This window comes from Pogoniulus pusillus, chromosome 14, assembly GCF_015220805.1.
Source record: "Pogoniulus pusillus isolate bPogPus1 chromosome 14, bPogPus1.pri, whole genome shotgun sequence".
Taxonomy (NCBI): domain Eukaryota; kingdom Metazoa; phylum Chordata; class Aves; order Piciformes; family Lybiidae; genus Pogoniulus; species Pogoniulus pusillus.
Genome location: NC_087277.1, coordinates 3634546 through 3656477, shown reverse-complemented (window position 1 = coordinate 3656477; position 21932 = coordinate 3634546). Strand labels below are relative to the sequence as shown.

The following is a 21932-nucleotide window of genomic DNA, read 5'->3' as shown; positions in this document are numbered from 1 at the left end:
GGAGATAGGCAGGTGAACAACCTGCTTTTGCTTCCCTGTTTTGCTGCCCTGCTCTGTGCCTGCTCTCTCTGCTGTGCCCAGCCCTGCTGCTATTGCACACTGCCTTATTGCTGCCTGCTAAACTCCACTGCCGCCAGTTACCAGGAGCAGACCCTGGATGCCTGCAGGCGATCAGCCTGTGTGGCCAGCCTGACACCATGCTGAGACTGCACCACATCTGCCTCTGCACCTGGAGGTCCTGCCTAGAATCCCTGCACATATACACAGATCATCCAGAAGAGCCAGGAGACAAGGGCAGAGATTGGCTGTGTCCTGTCCCCAGGAGCCAGGAAGATTCAAGCCTCAATGTCCAACAAGACAGAGTCCCCTGAAAGCATCTGGGCACTGTCTGGACTGTGGCTAACCCCCACGAGGGTAATAATAATAATCTGTGAGCAAATGCTCAATGCCTCTTTGTAATCCTCTGCTGCCTGCTGCCATAGAGCAGAAAGAGCTCCTTGAACCCATCTGCTGGGCAAGTGACTTACTGACCGCAAGCGGCATCTGACCATGGAACCTTCTCTTCCAGTGCAATTAATGTTTGTGCATTTTGCTGGTTATTGCTAGATCCAGATATCATCCATAGAATGTTTCCATGACCGTGCAAGAACCCAAATATTATTTAAATGAGTGGTTGGGAGTGACCAGAGCTCTGAATAGCAACCTTAATGAACAGTATTAATTTGGGAAATCTCATCTCACATCAGTTAATTTCCCCTCCCCAACAAACAACAGCAACTGAACAGGTTTCAGACTTTTCAGACTTTTTTATGTATATGTATGTCTTTGCCTGAGGAGGGAATGTAAAATGTAATTAGAGTTCTGTAAGAATATAATTAACAAAGCTGTTGCTTACTCTGTGCAAAGCTGAGCTGCTTTCAGTAGGGGCTTTCCATCAGTTTCCTTTCTAAGACACTGTTTCTGGTATTCATTAGCCTGTCATTAGCAGTAATCAAATCCAAACAGATGATTAGCTCATGTGCTAACTTGGCTATCAAGACTCCTTACTCAATTTCCCATCTTTTAGTTCTTGGATGAGTGCACCTTTCCCACTTAGTGTCTCCATTTTTGCCAAATGAGGTGACAGAAGATTGGATTCCCTGTTCTATAACTGTTAGCACGTCTTGTTTGGTCATTCCCATGCTTTTCACAGAAGTTATTTCACACTCAATAGTCCAACATTCATTATCAGTTTCCTACAGGGGCTTCTTCAGACCTTTAATATTATTCTCTTGCTTTCTGTCATTGGACAAGGGCTCCCAATAAATAGTTCCAATTGTGTGCCTTGGCCAGCCCACCACAATGCTTTGCCTAGCCAGGAGTTTTTAGCTCTCTGTTTCAGTCTTTAATTGTGCTGCATGCTTTTTATTCCCTTCTCTGATGGAAGCAAGTTCTAATCAGGTGTTTTAATCATTCATAAAGTCATGAGCTAGATTAGACTCGCTTGTACACTTGTACTCACTTAAGTTGTATGGCACCTGCCTCCTGTCTGCCTGACCAGCAAGAATGATGCTCCTCAGTAAATTCCATTCCCCTTAGTTTCATATTCCTGATTAACATCCAGGGCTTCAACATCAATTCAGTGCCTAAAACAAGTCTGCAGCCAGCTTGTCTCAGAAGGCATCATTAGCACTTGCACGTGCTCAAAAAGCCCATCTACAAAGACACTTTCTTTTCTGTTGGGGCTTCTTCTTATTCTTTTCTCTGCAAATCTGTTGGAGCAAACTGATGGTTAGGATCATAGTACCAATATTGTATGATGTGAGATCAGGATAATTTATTGTGGCCTTCCAGTATCTGAAGGGGGCCCACAAAAAAGCTGGGGAGGGACTTTTTAGGCTCTCAGGGAGTGAGAGGACTGGGGGGAATGGAGCAAAGCTGGAGGTGGGGACATTCAGAGTGGACATGAGGAGGAAGTTTTTCAGCATGAGAGTGGTGAGAGGCTGGAATGGGTTGCCCAGGGAGGTGGTTGAGGCTCCATGCCTGGAGGTGTTTAAGGCCAGGCTGGATGAGGCTGTGTGCAGCCTGCTCTAGGGTAGGGTGTCCATGGCCATAGCATAGGGATTGGAACTAGATGGTCCTTGTGGTCCCTCCCAACCCTGACTGATTCTATATTCTTTTCTGGCTTACATTCTGCAGTGCAATTTAAGTCAGACCATTGAGATGATTACCAAAATGTTCTCAGGAAGTATTTCTGAGTTTCTTCTGACTATTAGTACATCTGAACTGTTGGTTAATGACTTCTACTTACTTAACAGACAGCTGAACACCACTCCAGACTGTATGTCTTTGATTTCCTTCTAGGCATAACAGCTTTTACCCTTTTAGATATACTTCTGCAGTTCAGTTCTCTGAGTAAACTGATTCTGTACCTAGGTCCCAGCCACTCCCTGGAGGACTTTCATAGAATCATAGAATCAGTCAGGGTTGGAAGGCACCACAAGGATCAGACAGTTCCAACCCCCCCTGCCATAGACAGGGACACCCTACCCTAGATCAGGCTGCCCACAGCCTCAGATAGCCTGGCCTTAAACACCTCCAGCCATGGGACCTCAACCACCTCCCTGGGCAACCCATTCCAGCCTCTCACCACTCTCAGGCTGAACAGCTTCCTCCTCATGTCCTGTCTAAATCTCCCCATCTCCAGCTTTGCTCCATTCCCCCCAGTCCTGTCACTCCCTGACAGCCTAAAAAATCCCTCCCCAGTTTATTTTAGGCCCCCTTCAGATCCTGGAAGGCCACAAGAAGGTTACCTGGGAGCCTCTTCTGCAGCCTGCACAGTCTGTGCTCACAGCAGAGGTTTTCCCTATTTACAAACTGTTTATCAGCTCGTAGCTGCTACCTCTGCCAGCTCATTGAACAGAGCTGCCCACAGCCTGTATGTGAACAGTCCTGCAGCACCAGGATCCTCAGTACTGAATTTTAGTGGAACTTCTGCCTGAAAATGTAGCATTCTGTAAATACTGCCCAAATAATTAGAGGTGCATTTGCAAATGGCAGTTTGCCCAGGGCTGCTCTGCTTTAGGAGCTGGGAAGTTTTACTGGTAGAGCATGAATTGTTCTGGTCTCTTTTCTTCAGCTCAGCAGAGCAAGAGGGGCTGTTCAGAGTGCTCTTCATAATTTCCCCTTCCCCCTGTGGCTTAGCAAAACAGTTCTGAGGCAAAGATTGGTTGGTGCAAAGAACAGGAGGAGGCATTTTGAAGATACCTGGGAATAGGAGTGGAATATAGAAAGTTTTGTGGGTGGAGGAGTGCATTCACAGCACTATGTCCAGCAAGCTAGCTGGAGGTATAGCCCATAATTTCTTCTGCAGAAACAACTTCATGGTTTTTTCCCTGCCAGTAGAGTGAAGAATTTAATACATTTCTTTACAATGTTATCATGATCCTTCCTGCAAAAATGGGGACCTGAGGACAGGATGAACCTGTCAGAGAGGTGAAAACTCAGGAATGCATATCCTTGGAAAAGACAGAAGGTGGCTTGTTGCTATACAGCAAACAAGACAGGTTGGCAGTGGTGGTGGTGTAGAATTTCTGTGTTTCATAGAATCATAGAATCAAGCACATTGGAAGAGATCTCCAAGATCATTCAGTCCAACCTAGCACCCAGCCCTGGCCAGCCATCTAGACCATGGCACTAAGTGCCTCATCCAATCTTCTTGAACACCTAAGTGAATAAACTTCTGAAAGTGAGCTTTGTGTACAAGGGGATAGAAAAGGCACTCTTCAGGTATGAACCATTTTGTTACACATAGTCACAAATTTGTTTCTTATGGTAGTGCACCTCAAACACATGAGTCTGGGCCCCCCAGTTCAAGAGGGACATAGAACTGCTTGAGAGAGTCCAGCACAGAGCCACAAAGGTGCTGAAGGGAATGGAACATCTCTGTTACGAGGAGAGCCTGAGGGAGTTGGGGCTGTGCTGCTTGGAGGAGACTGAGGTGACCTCATTCATGGTTACCATTATGTGCAAGGTGAGTGTCAGGAAGCTGGAGCTAGCCTCTGATTTGTGATGCCCAGTGACAGGACAAGGGGCACTGGGTGGAAGCTGAGGCATAGGAAGTGTCATGGAAACATGAGAAGGAATATTTTTCCCTGTGAGGGTGACAGAGCACTGGAAGAGGCTGCCCAGGGGGGTTGTGGAGTCTCTCTCTCTGGAGATATTCAAAACCCACCTGAATGTGTTCCTGTGTGATCTGCTCTGGGTGATCCTGCTCTGGCAGGGGGTTGGACTGGATGAGCTTTGGAGGTCCCTTCCAGCCCCTGACATTCTGTGTTTCTATGAGTTATAAATTGCTTACATCTGAAATAAAATTGCTTAGTTCAAGGGACTGGGATAGATGACATCTAAGTAATTTGTTCCTTTAACATATTTACCAAGTATTTTGGATATCAGGAAATGATTTTTGGTGACTGGAATGTGTACTGAGATATTGTGTGAGTAACTTCTTTCATGGAGACTCACCCTTCTGTGATAAAGAATGACATGCTAGTTTAACACAAAATCACTCCTGACTGCAACTGGTACTCAGATAACTGTCACTTTCATCAGTGTTGTAACAGGAGACAGCATGTCCTCTGCTTTTCCTAAAGGTCTAAATCCAGCTTGTCCAGTGTAGATAGGCCTGATATCAAAGTGGTGAGAAAGCAGAATCACTCCTATGCAAACATGGTCTATACATGCAGCTATTCTGGTCCTCACCAAGCCTTTGTCTACAGTATGCATTTCAATAGTATCATCTAGGGGAACAAGGATGAAACAATATTTGTATCAGAGGGCTTTGGATAACTAAACTGAACACTAGAGATGTTGCTACACAAGGATCACAGGATACTGAGGAGTTGGAGGGGACCCAAAGAGATCATTGAGTTCAACCTCCCTGCCAGGGCAGGACCACACAATCTAGCTCAGGTCACACAGGAACACATCCAGACAGGCCTTGAAAGGCTCCAGAGAAGGAGACTCCACAACCTCTCTGGGCAGCCTGTGCCAGTGCTCTGGGACCCTTACAGTAAAGAAGTTCCCCCTTGTGTTGAGCTGGAGCCTCCTGTGCTGCAGCTTCCATCCATTGCTGCTTGTCCTATCCCAGGGAGCAGGGAGCAGAGCCTGTCCCCCCCTCCTGACCCCCAGCCCTCAGGTGTTTATAGACATTTATTAAATCCCCTCTCAGTCTTCTCTTCTCCAGACTAAACAGCCCCAATTTGAGGACTATCTTTGGATGTAAAATTAAGCACAATTAAGTACAATTGTGTTTTAAAAGTCTAATGATCAGCATAGTCTTCTCTATGCAAATGTTACTGGGCAACATCAATTCACAGAATCACAGAATCAAGCAGGTTGGAAGAGACCTCTAAGATCATCCAATCCAACCTAGCACCCAGCTCTGACAAACCAACTAGACCATGGTACTAAGTGCCTCAGCCAGGCTTTTTTTTTAACACCACCAGAAGAGGCCTGGAGCACAGCCCTATAAGGAGAGGCTGAAGGAGCTGGGGGTGTGCAGCCTGGAGGAGAGGAGGCTCAGGGCAGACCTCATTGCTGTCTACAAATCTCTGAAAGGAGGCTGTAGCCAGGTGGGGTTGGGCTCTTCTGCCAAGCAAGCAGCAACAGAGCAAGGGGACACAGTCTCAAGTTGTGCCAGGGGAGGTCTAGGCTGGATGTTAGGAGGAAGATATTGGCAGAGAGAGTGATTGGCATTGGAATGGGCTGCCCAGGGAAGTGCTGTGCTGACACATGGCTATGTATTTGTGGCCCCAGCCATTTGAGAAAGTACCTCTGACTTCAGTCCATACTTGCCACCAAATATTTGTTACCATTGCATAGAAACCATTTGGACTATTTCTCATTATTTTCCCGTATTCTCTTGAGTTAATATGATCTAACACATTTGCTCTGTGAGGAAACTGAAGTCCACAGACCACATCATTATTTCAAACAGTCACAGAATCAAGCAGGTTGGAAGAGACCTCCAAGATCATCCAATCCAACCTAGCACCCAGCCCTAGCCAATCAACCAGACCATGGCACTAAGTGCCTCATCCAGGCTTTGCTTCAACACCTCCAGGCATGGCAACTCCACCCCCTCCCTGGGCAGCCCATTCCAATGCCAATCACTCTCTCTGTGAAGAACTTCCTCCTAACATCCAGCCTAGACCTCCCCTGGCACAACTTGAGACTGTGTCCCCTTGTTCTGTTGCTGGTTGCCTGGCAGAAGAGACCAACCCCACCTGGCTACAACCTCCCTTCAGGTAGTTGTAGACAGCAATGAGCTCTGCCCTGAGCCTCCTCTTCTGCAGGCTGCACACCCCCAGCTCCCTCAGCCTCTCCTTATAGGGTTTGTGTTCCAGGCCCCTCACCAGCTTTGCTGCCCTTCTCTGGACATGTTCCAGTACCTCAACATCTCTCTTGAATTGAGGGGCCCAGGAATGAAACAAATAATCCAGTGTGATGGACACTAAGAGGTATAGTGACCTTTTTAGACATTACCTTGAGTAAAATTGATCCCACGTTGCCAGCTAAGGAAAAAGTTGCTGAATATTCTTTGTATGGCTTCTGGGACGAAACTGCTGCTGCAAACCACTGAATCATTATCTGCCTTATACATTGAATTGTCTGACAGGAGATGAACCAATAGGATGTATTAACTGTGTCTGCTTTCAATTTTGTTTTGTCTATAAAAAGTCAAAGCTTCCTATGAGCATTATCAGACAAAATAAATAAAGTAAGAGAGATAATTGTTTAATGAACTCAGAGTAACATGATTCAAGTGGAATATCCCCACAGGTTTTGCCAAAGCTAATAAAATTCTTTTGCACCCTGCTTATTATTTTTGACTGAGTATCAGCTTTGTAAATTCTTAAGGTCATTTTTAAAACCAGTATCAAATTCCTGTTCTTTGTACTGATGACTTCTTTAGTAGTTTTGACTCTGTTAGTCACCATGTAGTTGGAAATGAGCTGATGTAGAACCTGGATGTCATCTAGAGTAAATATTGTAAAATCATGTCTGTGATTCCTGGTTCGAAGTACTTCAACGTGTATAGAAGAAAAACAAAGTATTTTTTCCACACAGCAGTTAGGCACTGGGTCAGAATTTACACAATTTCCTGCATAGTGGTAGACATGTGGACATTTTGGCCACAACAATCCCGGGCAGCAATATAGGCTGGGGACAGAGTGGCTGAGAGCAGCCAGGCAGAAAGAGACCTGGGGTCGCTGGTAGAGAGTAGCTGAAGATGAGCCAGCAGTGTGCCCAGGTGGGCAGCAGAGCCAATGGCATCCTGGGCTGGCTCAGGAGCAGTGTGGCCAGCAGGACAAGGGAGGTTATTCTGCCCCTGTACTCAGCTTGCTCAGGCCACACCTTGAGTGCTGTGTCCAGTTCTGGGCTTCTCAATTCAAGAGAGATGTTGAGGTGCTGGAAGGTGTCCAGAGAAGGGCAGCAAGGCTGGGGAGGGGCCTGGAGCACAGCCCTGTGAGGAGAGGCTGAGGGAGCTGGGGGTGTGCAGCTTGCAGAAGAGGAGGCTCAGGGCAGACCTCATTGCTGTCTGCAGCTACCTGAAGGGAGGCTGTAGCCAGGTGGGGTTGGCCTTTTCTGCCAGGCAAGCAACAACAGAACAAGGGGACACAGCCTCAAGTTGTGCCAGGGGAGGTCTAGGCTGGATGTTAGGAGGAAGTTGTTGTCAGAGAGAGTGATTGGCACTGGAATGGGTTGCCCAGGGAGGTGGTGGAGTCGCTGTGCCTGGAGGTGTTGAAGCAAAGCCTGGCTGAGGCACTTAGTGCCATGGTCTGGTTGGTTGGTTAGGGCTGGGTGATTTGGCTGGATGATCTTTAAAGTCTCTTCCTTGCTGATTGATTCTATGAAGAAACAGAGAACTCCTTTGCTTCATCCTAGTACAGAAGTGGGAATAAAACTGTCAGTAAAGTTCTATGTTGTGCCAAGTGTTATAGTGCCTACAAGAGCAATGAGTTCTAAATGTAGTACAAATCATCACTTGATTATTCCTTTTTTAAATGACCCTATTTTATTGGTCGTGAATTTTGTGTCTTTTTAGCTCACTTATTTCAGATCAGAGTTTGCCAAAATATGATCTGATAAAAATATAAAAAAATGTAAAAATAGAAATATTTTTTTCCTTCTGTGCACAATAACATTAAAAAATGATCTATGGTAGGTCAGTTCAAAGATCTGTGCATCCTTTCTGTGGCTAGGAGTGGAAAATTGAAGCAGCATGTTATAATAATGCAAGCATATTTCCCTGTTATGTATCCTCCCAGCTTCCAAAAAGCAAACTATAGAACTTTGAAAGCTATTGGAAAGTTTTGACCTTTTCCTATTACATTAAGCACTCTTTTGGGAATCTAAACCCTTTGGTTTGCCAATCATAGAATGAACCAAGATGACCTCCAAGATCATCCAGTCCAATCTAGCACCCAGCCATAGCCAATCAACCAGACCATGGCACTAAGTGCCTCATCCAGGCTTTGCTTCAACACCTCCAGGGTCAGTGACTCCACCACCTCCCTGGGCAGCCCATCCCAATGCCAATCACTCTCTCTGCCAACAACTTCCTCCTGACATCCAGTATAGACCTCCCCTGGCGCAGCTTGAGACTGTGTCCCCTTCTTCTGTTGCTGTTGCCTGGCAGAAGAGCCCAACCCCACCTGGCTACAGCCTCCCTTCAGGTAGTTGTAGACAGCAATGAGCTCTGCCCTGAGCCTCCTCTGCTGCAGGCTGCAAAACCTCAGCTCCCTCAGCCTCTCCTCACAGGGCTGTGCTCCAGGCCCCTCACCAGCTTTGTCACCCTTCTGTGGACACCTTCCAGCACCTCAACATCTCTCTTGAATGGAGGAGCCCAGAACTGGACACAGCACTCAAGCTGTGGCCTGAGCAGTGCTGAGCTCATGGGCAGAAGAACCTCCCTTGTCTTGCTGGCTGCACTGTTCCTGATCCTGGCCAGGATGCCATTGGCTCTGCTGCCCACCTGGGCACACTGCTGCCTCATCTGCAGCTACTATCTGCCAGCACCCCTCAAAACACTACACAAATTTGAAGGATAAAGCAAAATTAATACATTTAGTATAAGGTATAAAGTTTAAAGGGTTGTTGTCTCTACATGGAAGCATATAATGATCAGAATACAAGCTAGTAAACACAAAATCATGTCTCTGAGTTATTTAAAATGGAGTTTTGGAACAGTGCTTATGATCCCCTGGGTTTCAGAGGGACTTAAAATGTTGTAAAGTACAGATGCGTTCATGGAGTACAGATGTTCCTTCTCCTGGCAGATTGATAGTTGAGGATGACTTGGATCACCTCATGTACTTCTTTAACTACAAAACTTTGACCCAGATACTTCTGAAAGTATTTGTTACAGCAACACAAATGTGCAAAACAATGAGTATGTTGACAGAGTCTATATGTACTGGGAAACAAACCTATTTATTGGCAGCAAAGGGGCTGCAATAGGTGACTCAAGATTTAGGATTTGACTCTTAAGACTTAACTTTATTCCCTGAAGCATTCTCAAAACCAAACTCCTTGTCTATAGATGATGATAAGCATAGTTTTAGGCATCTTGACACTTGGGACCACACAGATCTGAGCAGCAGTATGAATATAAATAGTTAACTAAAATGCTTGGATTCCATTACTGAGCAATTACTGAACTGTCTCATGAGCAGCACAATCAACAGTTTTATTTTCTCTGGATTCTTGTCCCATGTCCCACATAGAAGTCCCATTTGCATTCCTGGGAGTCTCCTGGATCCCAATTGCTTTCTAAGTTTCTCTGTTGTGATAGCTCAAGTTCCCCTTTTACACCCCTCAAATCTCTCCCAGATGTCAAAGGGTCCTCTGCGGCAATACATGCTCAGTGTCTGCTCTCCTCTGACCAGGTCTGTGCATGCTAACAGGCGATTGCAGCAGGTGACTGCTGAGCCTCTGCTCCAGCATTTCTCCCAGGAGTAACTCATCCCAGACACCAGTTGAACCTTGTTGAACTTCAGGCTTGTGTGATTCCTATCCCAGCCTCAAAAGTCTCCAAACTTTATTGCACAGAAATAAAGCACAAGTGAGCACAGGGATTGCACAAGGTTGTTTCCATGCATTTTCTGGATGAAGGGAAAGAAAAGAAGCTTTTTGTATTTGAAGGGCTCAGTACTGGGGACTGTTGTCTTTAATACCTCTATCAATGACCCTGGCAGCAGAACTCAGTCTGCAGGTGACACTGAAATGGGTGGGATTGTTGATCTGCCTGAGGGTAGGAAGGCTCTGTAAAGGGATTTGGACAGGCTGGATCAAAGGGCCAAGGTCATTCACATGAGGTTCAATAAAGACAAGTGCCAGGTCCTGCACTCTGACCACAACACTACAGGCTTGAGGCAGAGTGGCTGGAAAGTTGCCTGCTAGCTGAAGACCTGGAAATGCTGGTTGACAGCTGTCTGAACATGAGCCAGCAGTGTGCTCAGGTGGCCAAGGATGCCAACAGTATCCTGGCCTGTACTGGGAATAGTGTGGCCAGCAAGAGCAGAGCCTTTGCTTGGCAGTTGTGAGGCCACACCTTGAATACTGGGTTCAGTTTTTGGCCCTCACTACAAGCAGGGCGCTGAGGTGTTGGAGTATGCTGAGAGAAGGACAATGAAGCTGGTGAAGGGTTAGGGTTAACCTAGGGTTAGAGAATAAGTCTTATGAGGAGCAGCTGAGGGAACTGGGATTGTTTAGTCTGGAGAAGAGGAGGCTGGGGGAGACCTCCTTGCTCTATATGACTCCCTGAAAGGACATTGTAATGAGGTGGGGCTTGGTTTCTTCTCCTTAGCATGAGGTGATAGTGAGAGGAAATGGCCTGAAACTGTGCCAGGGAAAGCTTAGATCAAATATTAGGAAATATTTATTTACAGAAAGAGTGGTCAGGCATTGAAGAGGTTGCCCAGGGATGTGGTGGAGTCACTGTCCCTAGTGGCATTCAAGCAATGTGAACATGATGCTTCAGCCAAGGTGGTGTTAGGCTGATGAGTGAACTCAATAACCTCAGAGGTCTTTTCCAGCTGAAATGATTCTCTGACTCTACTATAAAATTCTGAAAAAGACTTTGGAGGCTAAAGATCTTAAAGGGAACTCAGAAGAACCTGGCACAATCATTTTCTTTGCCAGCCACAGGGTTTGGAATGGAAACTAGAAGCTAAATCATGTATTCAGAGTCTTTCTTTTGACTAATAATGGGTCACTTCTGCACACAAAAGCTTATACATCCTATTAAAGTAGTAGTGTTCTCAGCAACAGCCTAAGCAAAATATAAATAAGGATAAATAAAAAGCTGTGTAGTTATCAAGTCTGCCAAAGTATCTGGGAAAACATGCAAGCCTATCTTCAGGCCTGAGAGGAGGCAGCAAACTGCAGACTAAATACAGGTTGGAAACAGTTGAGCTTGGCATAATGAAACTACTCTTGAAGAAATTGTTCCCAAGTCTGTGCTTAATAGCAGTGTGCTGCTTCTCTCTGCTTTAGCTCTTGGAAAGCTTTGAGTGCCTGTTAGTTTGTTTATTCCTTTTCCCAGTCATATTATGTGTTTAATAAAATACACTACTTCTCCCCAGGAGCATTCCTTCCTTCAGAGCTGTATTTTACATTCCACTTGCTTCTCTTCTTGGGTCTTGTGCCGGTTTGAGGCTAGCTGAAATGTTTTAGTGAGATAAATTAGGTTATAGGCTGTGGAAAGGAAACAATGGTCATGTCTACTGCACTCATAGGCTTGCTGAGATGTATACAAGCAAGAACACAACTGCAGGTAACACAGTTGCAGCTGGTGTCTGTACTTTTCTCCCTACCCTGCTTTCTGTCTAACTACTCTTTCTGCTTTCTAACTTCCCTGGGTGTGCTAGGTTGAGCCTTGCTGGGATATTTTAGTGAGAGGAATTATGTTATAAGCTGTGAAAAGGAAACAGTGGTGATGGCTACTGCACTCATAGGCTTGCTGAGACGGATAAAAACAAGAACACAAACCATAGATAACACGGCTGTAGTGGGTCTCTCTTACACCTGTGCCTGTACTTTGCTCCCTACCCTGCTTTCTGTGTTTTTCTGCTTTCTAACCCTCTTGGCTGATCCTCCAAACTCACCTTGCACATAAGGCAAAGTCTGGGATAAGGTAGAGGGGTGGAAAGGAGGTGGAAGGGTGGTTGGGAGCCCCTCCTGGAGACTCTGGTTTCTGGGAAGGCTGTTGTGTTTCTGTGTTACCTTTAATTCATGTATTTCTGTCCATAGCTGTAGATATTGTAAATATCTGCTTGGAGATTGTGCTAAGCTGTAACATAGCTTCACTTCCTTCCAGCTTGCTGAGACAAGTCTGGGTGATGTCATAAGAGTCAGGGGGGCAGGGAGCACCCAAACCGTCACAGTTCTCTTTTCAGACGAGCAAGGAGTTTGTTTAAAAAGAAGTTACTCCTGACAAGGAAGAAGAAAATAATTCTTCATCTACACATTTCTGATCTAGGTTCAGTACTGTAGCTCCTGATAATAGCATTCAGTTTTTTCATAGAATCATAGAATCAAGCAGGTTGGAGGAGAGCTCCAAGATCATCCAGTCCAACCTAGCACCCAGCCCTGTCCAATCAACTAGACCATGGCACTAAGTGCCTCATCCAGGCTTTGCTTCAACACCTCCAAGGATGGTGACTCCACCACCTCCCTGGGCAGCCCATTCCAATGCCAATCACTCTCTCTGGCAACAACTTCCTCCTAGCATCCAGTCTAGACCTCCCCTGGCACAACTTGAGACTGTGTCCCCTCATTCTGTTGCTGGTTGCCTGGAAAAAGAGCCCAACCCCCACCTGGCCACAACCTGTCTTCATGTAGTCATAGGCAGCAAAGAGATCTCCTCTGAGCCTCCTCTTGTAACTAATGTGGTGGCTTTTCTCATCATTTTTATGTGTGTTTTTGCATTCCTTCTGTTCCCTTTTGCTGCGACTTCATTTCCTCCGGTCAGCAGAGCAAACCACTTAGTGACAGATTTTCATCTCAGTGTAATAACACATGTGAAAAGGGAGAGGGAAGTGTAAATGTGAAGAAGAAAGATCATGATTATTATTTCAGAATAATTATATATGGTGTCTAGAGTTTCTATAGAACACATGTGGGAACACATAGTGTTAGCAAAGCCTCATGTATTACATCCTGGATAGACTGTAATCTAAATAAGATAAGACAAATGTAATTCAATGGAGATGCAGTTCATAGGAGGACCCCCTTTAGCTTGCCAGCAGTGGGAAAAAGGGAGAAAGGATTTCCTGAAAATCTGCTTTTAAAGGGAGGCAGCTGATAAGAACAGTAATGTATCCTCTGTGAATAAGAAACCACAGAGCCTATGAAGAAATCTGCTTTGGCTGAGAAATAAACACCTGTGCCACAACTTCCGACTTCTGGATTACAGGCAGGGAAATGGAGTGTTAGGTAGTCATGCAGAGCCTATTTCCCCCTTCTCTGAGGCAAGTGGCAGTGTGTCCAGTTCTGGGCCCCTCAATTCAAGAAAGATGTTGAGGTGCTGGAACATGTCCAGAGAAGGGCAACAAAGCTGGTGAGGGGCCTGGAGCACAAATCCTATGAGGAGAGGTTGAGGGAGCTGGGTCTGTTTAGCCTGGAGAAGAGGAGGCTCAGGGGTGATCTTATTACTGTCTACAACTACCTGAAGGGACATTGTACCCAGGTGGGGGTGGCCTCTTCTCCCAGGCAAGCAGCAATAGAACAAGGGGACATAGTCTCAAGTTGTGCCAGGGTAGGTATAGGCTGGATGTTAGGAAGAAGTTCTTCACAGAGAGAGTGATTGGCATTGGAATGGGCTGCCCAGGGAGGTGGTGGAGTCACCATCCCTGGAGGTGTTGAAGAAAAGCCTGGATGGGGCACTTAGTGCCATGGTCTGGTTGATTGGATAGGGCTGGGTGCTAGGTTGGACTGGATGATCTTGGAAGTCTCTTCCAACCTGGTTGATTCTATGATTCTATGATTCTAGTGACCAGTGGTGAAAGGGGTTGTCAGAAAAACACCTGCTTTGGTGTGAGACCCTGGAAGGGTTTGCCCAGGGAGGTGGTTGAGGCCCCATGGCTGGAGGTGTGTAAGGCCAGGCTGGCTGAGCAGCTTTAGCCTAGTTTGTGAGTGTATTCGTTTGACCTGGATGCCTTTTGTACCTGTGTGCTTGTCAATAGAATCTCCCTTTAATCTTCCAGTCAGTCTGCAGCGATTCCATTCTTACTCCCCAAAAGGAGCAAGCATCATTTCTGCCCTCTGCTCCTGGGTAGCTCTTGGCCCTAAGCTGGCATGTAGCTCCAACCAGTGCTTACAGGGACAGGAGCAGGAAACCCTCTGCTCGAGGACAAGCTTATAATGAAATCATGTGCGCGAAAGGAAAAGCCAACTAATACTACCCTCCCACATTTCACCTTGAGTCTTCTCTGAGGCTCACCACAGGCTACTGAATTTCAGTTCTCACAGGCTAAAGGCTCTGTCCATGGGTATCACTTGGGGATCTCTGAGCCAAAAGGCAGGCCTGTTTGTCTGAAACATAAACTGCTGTTACTCAGCTCAGTGTGGCAGACGAATGTGACATCTCACAGAGTCACAGAGTTACCCAGGCTGGAAAAGACCTCTGAGATCACCAAGTCCAACCTAGCACTAACCCTTCTAATTAACTAAACCCTGGCACTAAGTATCTCATCCAGCCTGCTCTTAAACACCTCCAGGGATCTTGAGTCCATCACCTCCCTGGGCAGCCCATTCCAATGCCAATCACTCTCTCTGCCAACAACTTCCTCCTAACATCCAGCCTGAACCTGCCCTGGCACAGCTTGAGGATGTGTTCTCTTTTCTGTCTCTGGGTGCCTGGGAGAATAAACCAAACCTGCCTGGCTACAGCCTCCCTTCAGGTAGTTGTAGACAGCAATGAGCTCTGCCCTGAGCCTCCTCTTCTGCAGGCTGCACACCCCCAGCTCCCTCAGCCTCTCCTCACAGGGCTGTGCCCCAGGCCCCTCACCAGCCTTGCTGCCCTTCTCTGGATATGTTCAAGCACCTCAACATCTCTCTTGAATTGAGGAGCCCAGAACTGGACAGATTAGCCAAGTCTTCTTCGCAACCTTTGGTATTGCTGAACACTGAAAAATCTTCTCAGGGCAGCACTGCTGAGACCCCTCCTGGAGTACTGCATCCAGTTCTGGAGCCACTATTACAAATGGCTTGTGGAGATGCTGGAGTGTGTCCGGAGCAGGACCAGGAGGATGCTCAGAGGCTGCAGCAGCTCTGCTGTGAGCACAGACTGAAAGAGTTGGGGCTGTGCAGGCTGGAGAAGAGGAGGCTCCCAGGGGACCTTCTTGTGGCCTTCCAGGATCTGAAGGGGCCTCCAAAAAAGCTGGGGGGGGACTTTTTAGGCTATCAGGGAGTGAGAGGACCTGGGGGAATGGAGCAAAGCTGGAGGTGGGGAGATTCAGGCTGGATGTGAGGAGGAAGTTGTTGAGCCTGAGAGTGGTGAGAGGCTGGAATGGGTTGCCCAGGGAGGTGGTTGAGGCCCCATGGCTGGAGGTGTTTGAGGCCAGGCTGGATGAGGCTGTGGCCAGCCTGATCTAGGGCAGGGTGTCCGTGACCATGGCAGTGGGGTTGGAACTAGATGATCCTTGTGGTGCCTTCCAACCCTGACTGATTCTATGAAAAACAAGCTTAGCCCTGCACAGGGTGTGCCAATTTGACATTGTGCTATTAATATCTCACAGCTGATAACCCATTCTGTCTTTTCCAGCATCAGTTGAACTGCATCAAACTCCTACAGGGTATGCAATAGCAAACTCATTTTACAGTCAACCTGGGGCACGGAAAGCAATGACCAGAACTCAGAATGTGTAGGTGAAATATGTAACACTGGCTTTATTCCTGTATACAAGTTCTATTGAGCGCAATAATTACATCCAATTATTTTGCCCATTTTTTTTTTCCTAGGGTTTTGGTAGCCCATCAGGTGAACATTGGCTGGGAAATGACTTTATCTTTGCAATAACAAGTCAGAGACAATATTCCCTAAGAATTGAATTAATGGACTGGGAAGGAAACCGAGCATATTCACAGTATGACAGATTTCACATAGGAAATGAAAAGCAGAATTACAGGTAAGAAGATCTGCTGAGTGATAAATATTGTTCATTGTTTGCCTGTTATGGATGAGAAAGGGCAATTAGAGGCCACTGATTTTCATTGTGAGTAAAGGGGAGTATAAATAAAATAGAAATCTATTGTCTCAGAGGTGGAATGCTAGAGTAAACTTAACATACCTGAGCACAAGAGATGATTTATGAATCATGCTGGCTGGTAGAACTGCTGAAAATGGTGTATCTTTTAGCATACTGGAGCCCATCAGAACTCAAACAATGACTGAATAGAGAGATGGATTTTTCATTACAACACGAAGGATTCCTACCTCAGAAGTGTGAAACTGAAGGACAGAGTTACTCATATCTTGGAAAAGGAAACAAAGGAAAAAAGGGGGGAAAAAAGGGGGAAAGGGGGGAAAAAGGAAAAAGGGGGGAAAAGGGAAAGAGGAAAAAGGAAAAGGAAAAAAAAGAAGGGGGAAAGGAAAAAGGGAAATGGGAAAGAGAAAAGAGAAAGGAAAAGAAAATAAAGGGGGAAAGTAAAAAGGAAAAAGGAAAGAAAAGGAAAAGGGAAAGGAAAATGACAAGAAAAAAAAGGAAAAAAGAGGGAAAAGGGAAAGGAAAAGAAAAAATAATGAAAAAGGGAAAAGGAAAAAGGAAAAGGGGAAAAGGGGGAAAAGTAAAAGGGGGGAAGAAAGGAAAAAGGAAAAAACTGAAAAAAGGGGAAAAGGAGAAAGGGAAAGGGGAAAGAGAAAGGAAAAGAAAAAAGGGGAAAAAAGGAAAAAGGAAAAAGGAACTAAAAGGGAAAGGGAAAGGGAAAGGGAAAGGGAAAGGGAAAGGGAAAGGGAAAGGGAAAGGGAAAGAAAAAAAAAGGGGGGGGAAAGGGGAAAAGGAATAGGGATTAAAAGGAAAAATGGAAGTAGGAAGAGGAAAAGGGAAATGAAAAGGGAAAAGGGAAATAGGAAAAAGAAAGAAAAGGAAAAGTAAAAGGAAAAGAAAAGGGAAAAGAAAAGAAAAAAGGAAAATAAATGGAAAATGGGAAAATGAAAAAGGAAAAGGAAAAGGGAAAAAAGGAAAAGGGAAAAATAAAAAGAAAAGGAATAAGGAAAAAGGAAGAAAGGCAAAGTAAGGAAATCTACCTTCATTAGAAAGGAGCTCTTTTGTGATCTAAACCATCTTTTCTGAACGTGAAAACAACTGTGAAGATTGATTAATGAAATACTTCTTGCTGGATGAGAGAACCAAATGTGTGCCTTTCAAAAGTGTAGAAATTAACCCAAAAAAGAGTGTTCAGGCCTCAAGAAGTCTAATACTGAGTAGCAGGGATAAAGCCCTGCTGTTCATGCCAGGCAACTTCTCCACAAAATCCAAAGGAATTTGACCTGGGACTAAGAATTGCAGTTTTGGTTTCTGTCCTACTCCATAGTCCAGTCAAGGCCAGAATGAGGTCTCATCAGGCTGTCTGCATGGCTTCCTTACAGTACATCTGAGGTTCTGCTGCATAGCAAATAAGGAATGAGTTCCCCTTACAGTACAACTGAGGTTCTGCTGCATAGCAAATAAGGAATGAGTTCCCCTTACAGTACAACTGAGGTTCTGCTGCATAGCAAATAAGGAATGAGTTCCCCTTACAGTACAACTGAGGTTCTGCTGCATAGCAAATAAGGAATGAGTTCCCCTTACAGTACAACTGAGGTTCTGCTGCTTGGCAAATAAGGAATGAGTTCCCCTTACAGTACAACTGAGGTTCTGCTGCTTGGCAAATGAGGAGTGAGTTCCCCTTAGAGTACAACTGAGGTTCTGCTGCTTGGCAAATAAGGAATGAGTTCCCCTTACAGTACAACTGAGGTTCTGCTGCATAGCAAATAAGGAATGAGTTCCCCTTACAGTACAACTGAGGTTCTGCTGCTTGGCAAATAAGGAATGAGTTCCCCTTACAGTACAACTGAGGTTCTGCTGCATAGCAAATAAGGAATGAGTTCCCCTTACAGTACAACTGAGGTTCTGCTGCTTGGCAAATAAGGAATGAGTTCCCCTTACAGTACAACTGAGGTTCTGCTGCATAGCAAATAAGGAATGAGTTCCCCTTAGAGTACAACTGAGGTTCTGCTGCTTGGCAAATGAGGATTGAGTTCCATTCACACTATTCTGTAATGCACAGAGTGGGACAGACTGAGAAGCAAAAAAGGCTCTGTCCATCTTTGTAGGCTCTTTGGGTTTCCAATGAGTTGCTCTGAGATTTTTCCTCAGGCATATATAAATATTTAAAGGGAAGAAGTGAGTACCATGGTGACATTGTTGGAAATAATGGAGTGTATGCCTTAATGCACATCTAAATTGTTTTTCATGCTTGACCAATGCACTGCTGCTCAGCCCAGACAGATACATGTCCAAGAGGAATTGTGCTGGGCTCTTTTAGAAGCCCTTACGAGCATGTATCTTATGACATAGCAACTCTTTCTTTTGGTGCCAGCATCACTATCTGAGATAGAAGCTATTCCAGAAGGCAAGCCAAATACAAGCCTGATTATTGCATCCTAAATAACTGGCTGCTCTTTGGGGAATGCTATTTTTTTTTCTTTATCTGAGGAGCTACCATTAAGAATTTAATTGATTCCTCTGAAGTTGGAAACCACAGTTCCCATCCTTCTGCTTGCAGAGCCTTTCCTTCACAGTTGTTGGGCATTTGCCATGTTTGCTTTCAGTGCCTCAAACACAGCAGCATATCTTTTCAAAACTTTAGTTGATGCTCATATGTAATAACTTTGCCAAATGAACTACATATTCTCTTATTTTGGAAGCTATTATGAGATGTTGAGGTGCTGGAATGTGTCCAGAGAAGGGCAACAAGGCTGGTGAAAGGCCTGGAACACCTGGAAGAGGAGGCTCAGGGGTGACCTCATTGCTGTCTACAACTATCTGAAGGGAGGTTGTAGGCAGGTGGGGGTTGGTCTCTTCTGCCAGGCAAGCAGCAACAGAACAAGGGGACACAGTCTCAAGTTGTGCCAGGGGAAGTATAGGCTGGATGTCAGGAGGAAGTTCTATGATTAATAACAGATATCCTTGAGTAAATTTTGTTGATATCATAGCATTTGGCATCTTTGTAAATGGAAATTACACATTGAAATGGCATCTGCACAGACTTCTTCTTCTAAATTATTCTTTGAGAGAGTGATTGGCATTGGAATGGGCTGCCCAGGGAGATGGTGGAGCCACTGTCCCTGGAGGTATCCAAGAATAGCCTGGCTGAGGCACTTAGTGCCATGATCTAGTTGACTGGATAGGGCTGGGTGATAGGTTGGACTGTCTTGGAGGTCTCTTCCAATCTGGTTGGTTCTATGATTCTATGATTCTGCTAGTGGCCAAAGTTAATTGTTGCTTCTTCTATTTGCAAAAGTAAGTAATGGTAAACTGGCTGCACTCTCTGTTGGTTTCCAATAATACAAACTCACTAAGAAAAAAATAACCAATAAAGAGACAAGTTTACAAGCTGGTCTGGGCAGTAGATCAAGGAGCTCTGAAGCAGAGAAGGGGCCTTGAAATGAAAGGAAAATCTCAAACCGTGGAACGTGTTTCACTTATGCTGTGGCACTATCTTGTACGGTTGGAAGACACACAAAGAAGTTAAGGTTCTGGGTCTCATATTTGAATAGAGTAAATTTAAGAGGAAGAACAAAAAAAAAAAAGAAAGAAGAAAAACAAATGCCATGAGAAGATAAAATATGTCTGAGAAAATAAGGAAAATCGTTTTCATGCTGCTTTGGTAAAATCCAACACTATGCAAAGTTCAGTTCAGCCTGGATAACTCCCAATTGGTGATTTCAGAAGGGCTCTGTTTTTTCTCTGGGCTGTTTGTGTTCTCTTTACTACTTTTTGTTAGCCTAAAGAAGCTATGATTAAAAAGAGTAATGCTGAACACATGTATGTTAAAAATACATTCATTTCTCTTGCGAAACTGGGCAGCTCCAAAAGGGTTCCTGAGAATGCAAAGTTAAATCTATTTATTCCAGATGATGACTGCGTAGACAAAAGTAGACATGAAAATGTGGACACTGAAGCAGTGAATTCATAACAGTATATGATAAATGAAGCAAAAAAAAAATCAATATTGCACCACTTGTGAAACCTTCAATAGCAGGGAAGTATGCAAGTGATTAATTTCCTCTAGAATTTCCTTAGACCTCTTATCTACACAAAATGATTACACAGAGTGCTCTCTGTGATCAGATGAAAGCTGTCTCTGCCAGTCTTACTGCAAGTCCTACGCTGTGGCAGGCAAAATCTCTATGGAGAAAGAAGCATCAGATCTTACAAGCCCCATTTAACACAGGCCTTCTTAGTTTAATTCAAGAGAAATATTCACAGGACTATAAAAGCATAAGTTAAAAGAAACTCCCAGGAGAGAGATGTTGAGGTGCTGGAAGGTGCCTAGAGAAGGGCAGCAAGGCTGGTGAGGGGCCTGGAGCACAGCCCTGTGAGGAGAGGCTGAGGGAGCTGGGGGTGTGCAGCCTGCAGAAGAGGAGGCTCAGGGCAGAGCTCATTGCTGTCTACAATTACCTGAAGGAAGGTTTTAGCCAGGTGGGGTTGGTCTCTTCTGCCAGGCAAGCAGCAAGAGTGGGACACAGTCTCAAGTTGTGCCAGGGGAGGTCTAGGCTGGATGTTAGGAGGAAGTTGTTGTCAGAGAGAGTGATTGGCATTGGAATGGGCTGCCCAGGGAGGTGGTGGAGTCACCGTCCCTGAAGGTGTTCAAGACAAGAATGGATGAGGCACTTAGTGCCATGGTCTGGTTGACTGGCAAGGGCTGGGTGCTAGGTTGGACTGGATGATCTTGGAGGTCTCTTCCAACCTGGTTGATTCTATGATTCAGTGATACACTGGCTTTAGTCCTGTCCATGAGTGAAGAGGATTAAATGATCAGACAGCCCTGCTGAGGTGAGCAAGATGTTGGAATTGAATCATAGAATCAATTAGGGTCGGAAGGGACCACAAGGAACATCGAGTTCCAACTCCCCTGCCATGGGCAGGGACACCTTACCCTAGAGCAGGCTGTCCAGAGCCTCATCCAGCCTGACCTTAAACACCTCCAGACTACCTCCTTGTTATAGGTATAGGTGAAAACTGACAATGGACAGAGAGCATTCTAACCTCTATGAATAAATTATATATTCACAGTGATATCTGATCTTTGGTAGTTAAAATTACCAGTAGCCATTATGTTGGAACCAGCATGATAAAGAGATAAGGAAATCTTATGAGAAAATGAAAGAGAACATAGATATGTTGGAAGAAGAACAGGGAAGAGACAAGATGGGAGAAGAATGTAAGTTATGTAGATGAAAAATCAGATGTGTGGGTCCTTAAAGGCAAGAAGTTGGTGGAATTTGTTGTAAATAGGAGGGAGAGGCATTGAAATTGCTCAAGGCTCTTCAAACCACTCACATGACTCTGTGATTCATAAAGATCCAAGCAGTAGTTTCCAGGGTCTCCAAAATACTCTTGCAGGCTTTGCTTTGGAAAACTGCATCAGCTGTTGAATGTAAACTAACATCTTTGTTGGCGCCGTGGACAGCGGCACTGAGCGCAGCCTCAGCATGTTTGCTGGTGACACCAAGCTGTGTGGTGTGGCTGACAGGCTGGAGGGAAGGGATCCGTCCAGAGGGACCTGGACAGGCTGGAGAGGTGGGCATGAGCCAACCTCATGAAGTTCAACAAGACCAAGTGCAAGGTCCTGCATCTGGGTCGAGGCAATCCCATGTACCAACATAGGCTGGGCAGTGA

The 21932-nt window shown here is 45.4% G+C and overlaps 1 protein-coding gene across 1 annotated transcript in view; it reads left to right on the top strand.

The window, feature by feature from the left end:
* ANGPT1 (angiopoietin 1) overlaps positions 1–21932 on the top strand; it is a 194072-nt gene that overhangs the window by 145823 nt on the left and 26317 nt on the right. The window contains exon 9 of the mRNA XM_064153949.1: positions 16009–16175. Within this exon, the coding sequence (XP_064010019.1) occupies positions 16009–16175 (167 nt within the window). The remainder of the gene's footprint in view (positions 1–16008; positions 16176–21932) is intronic.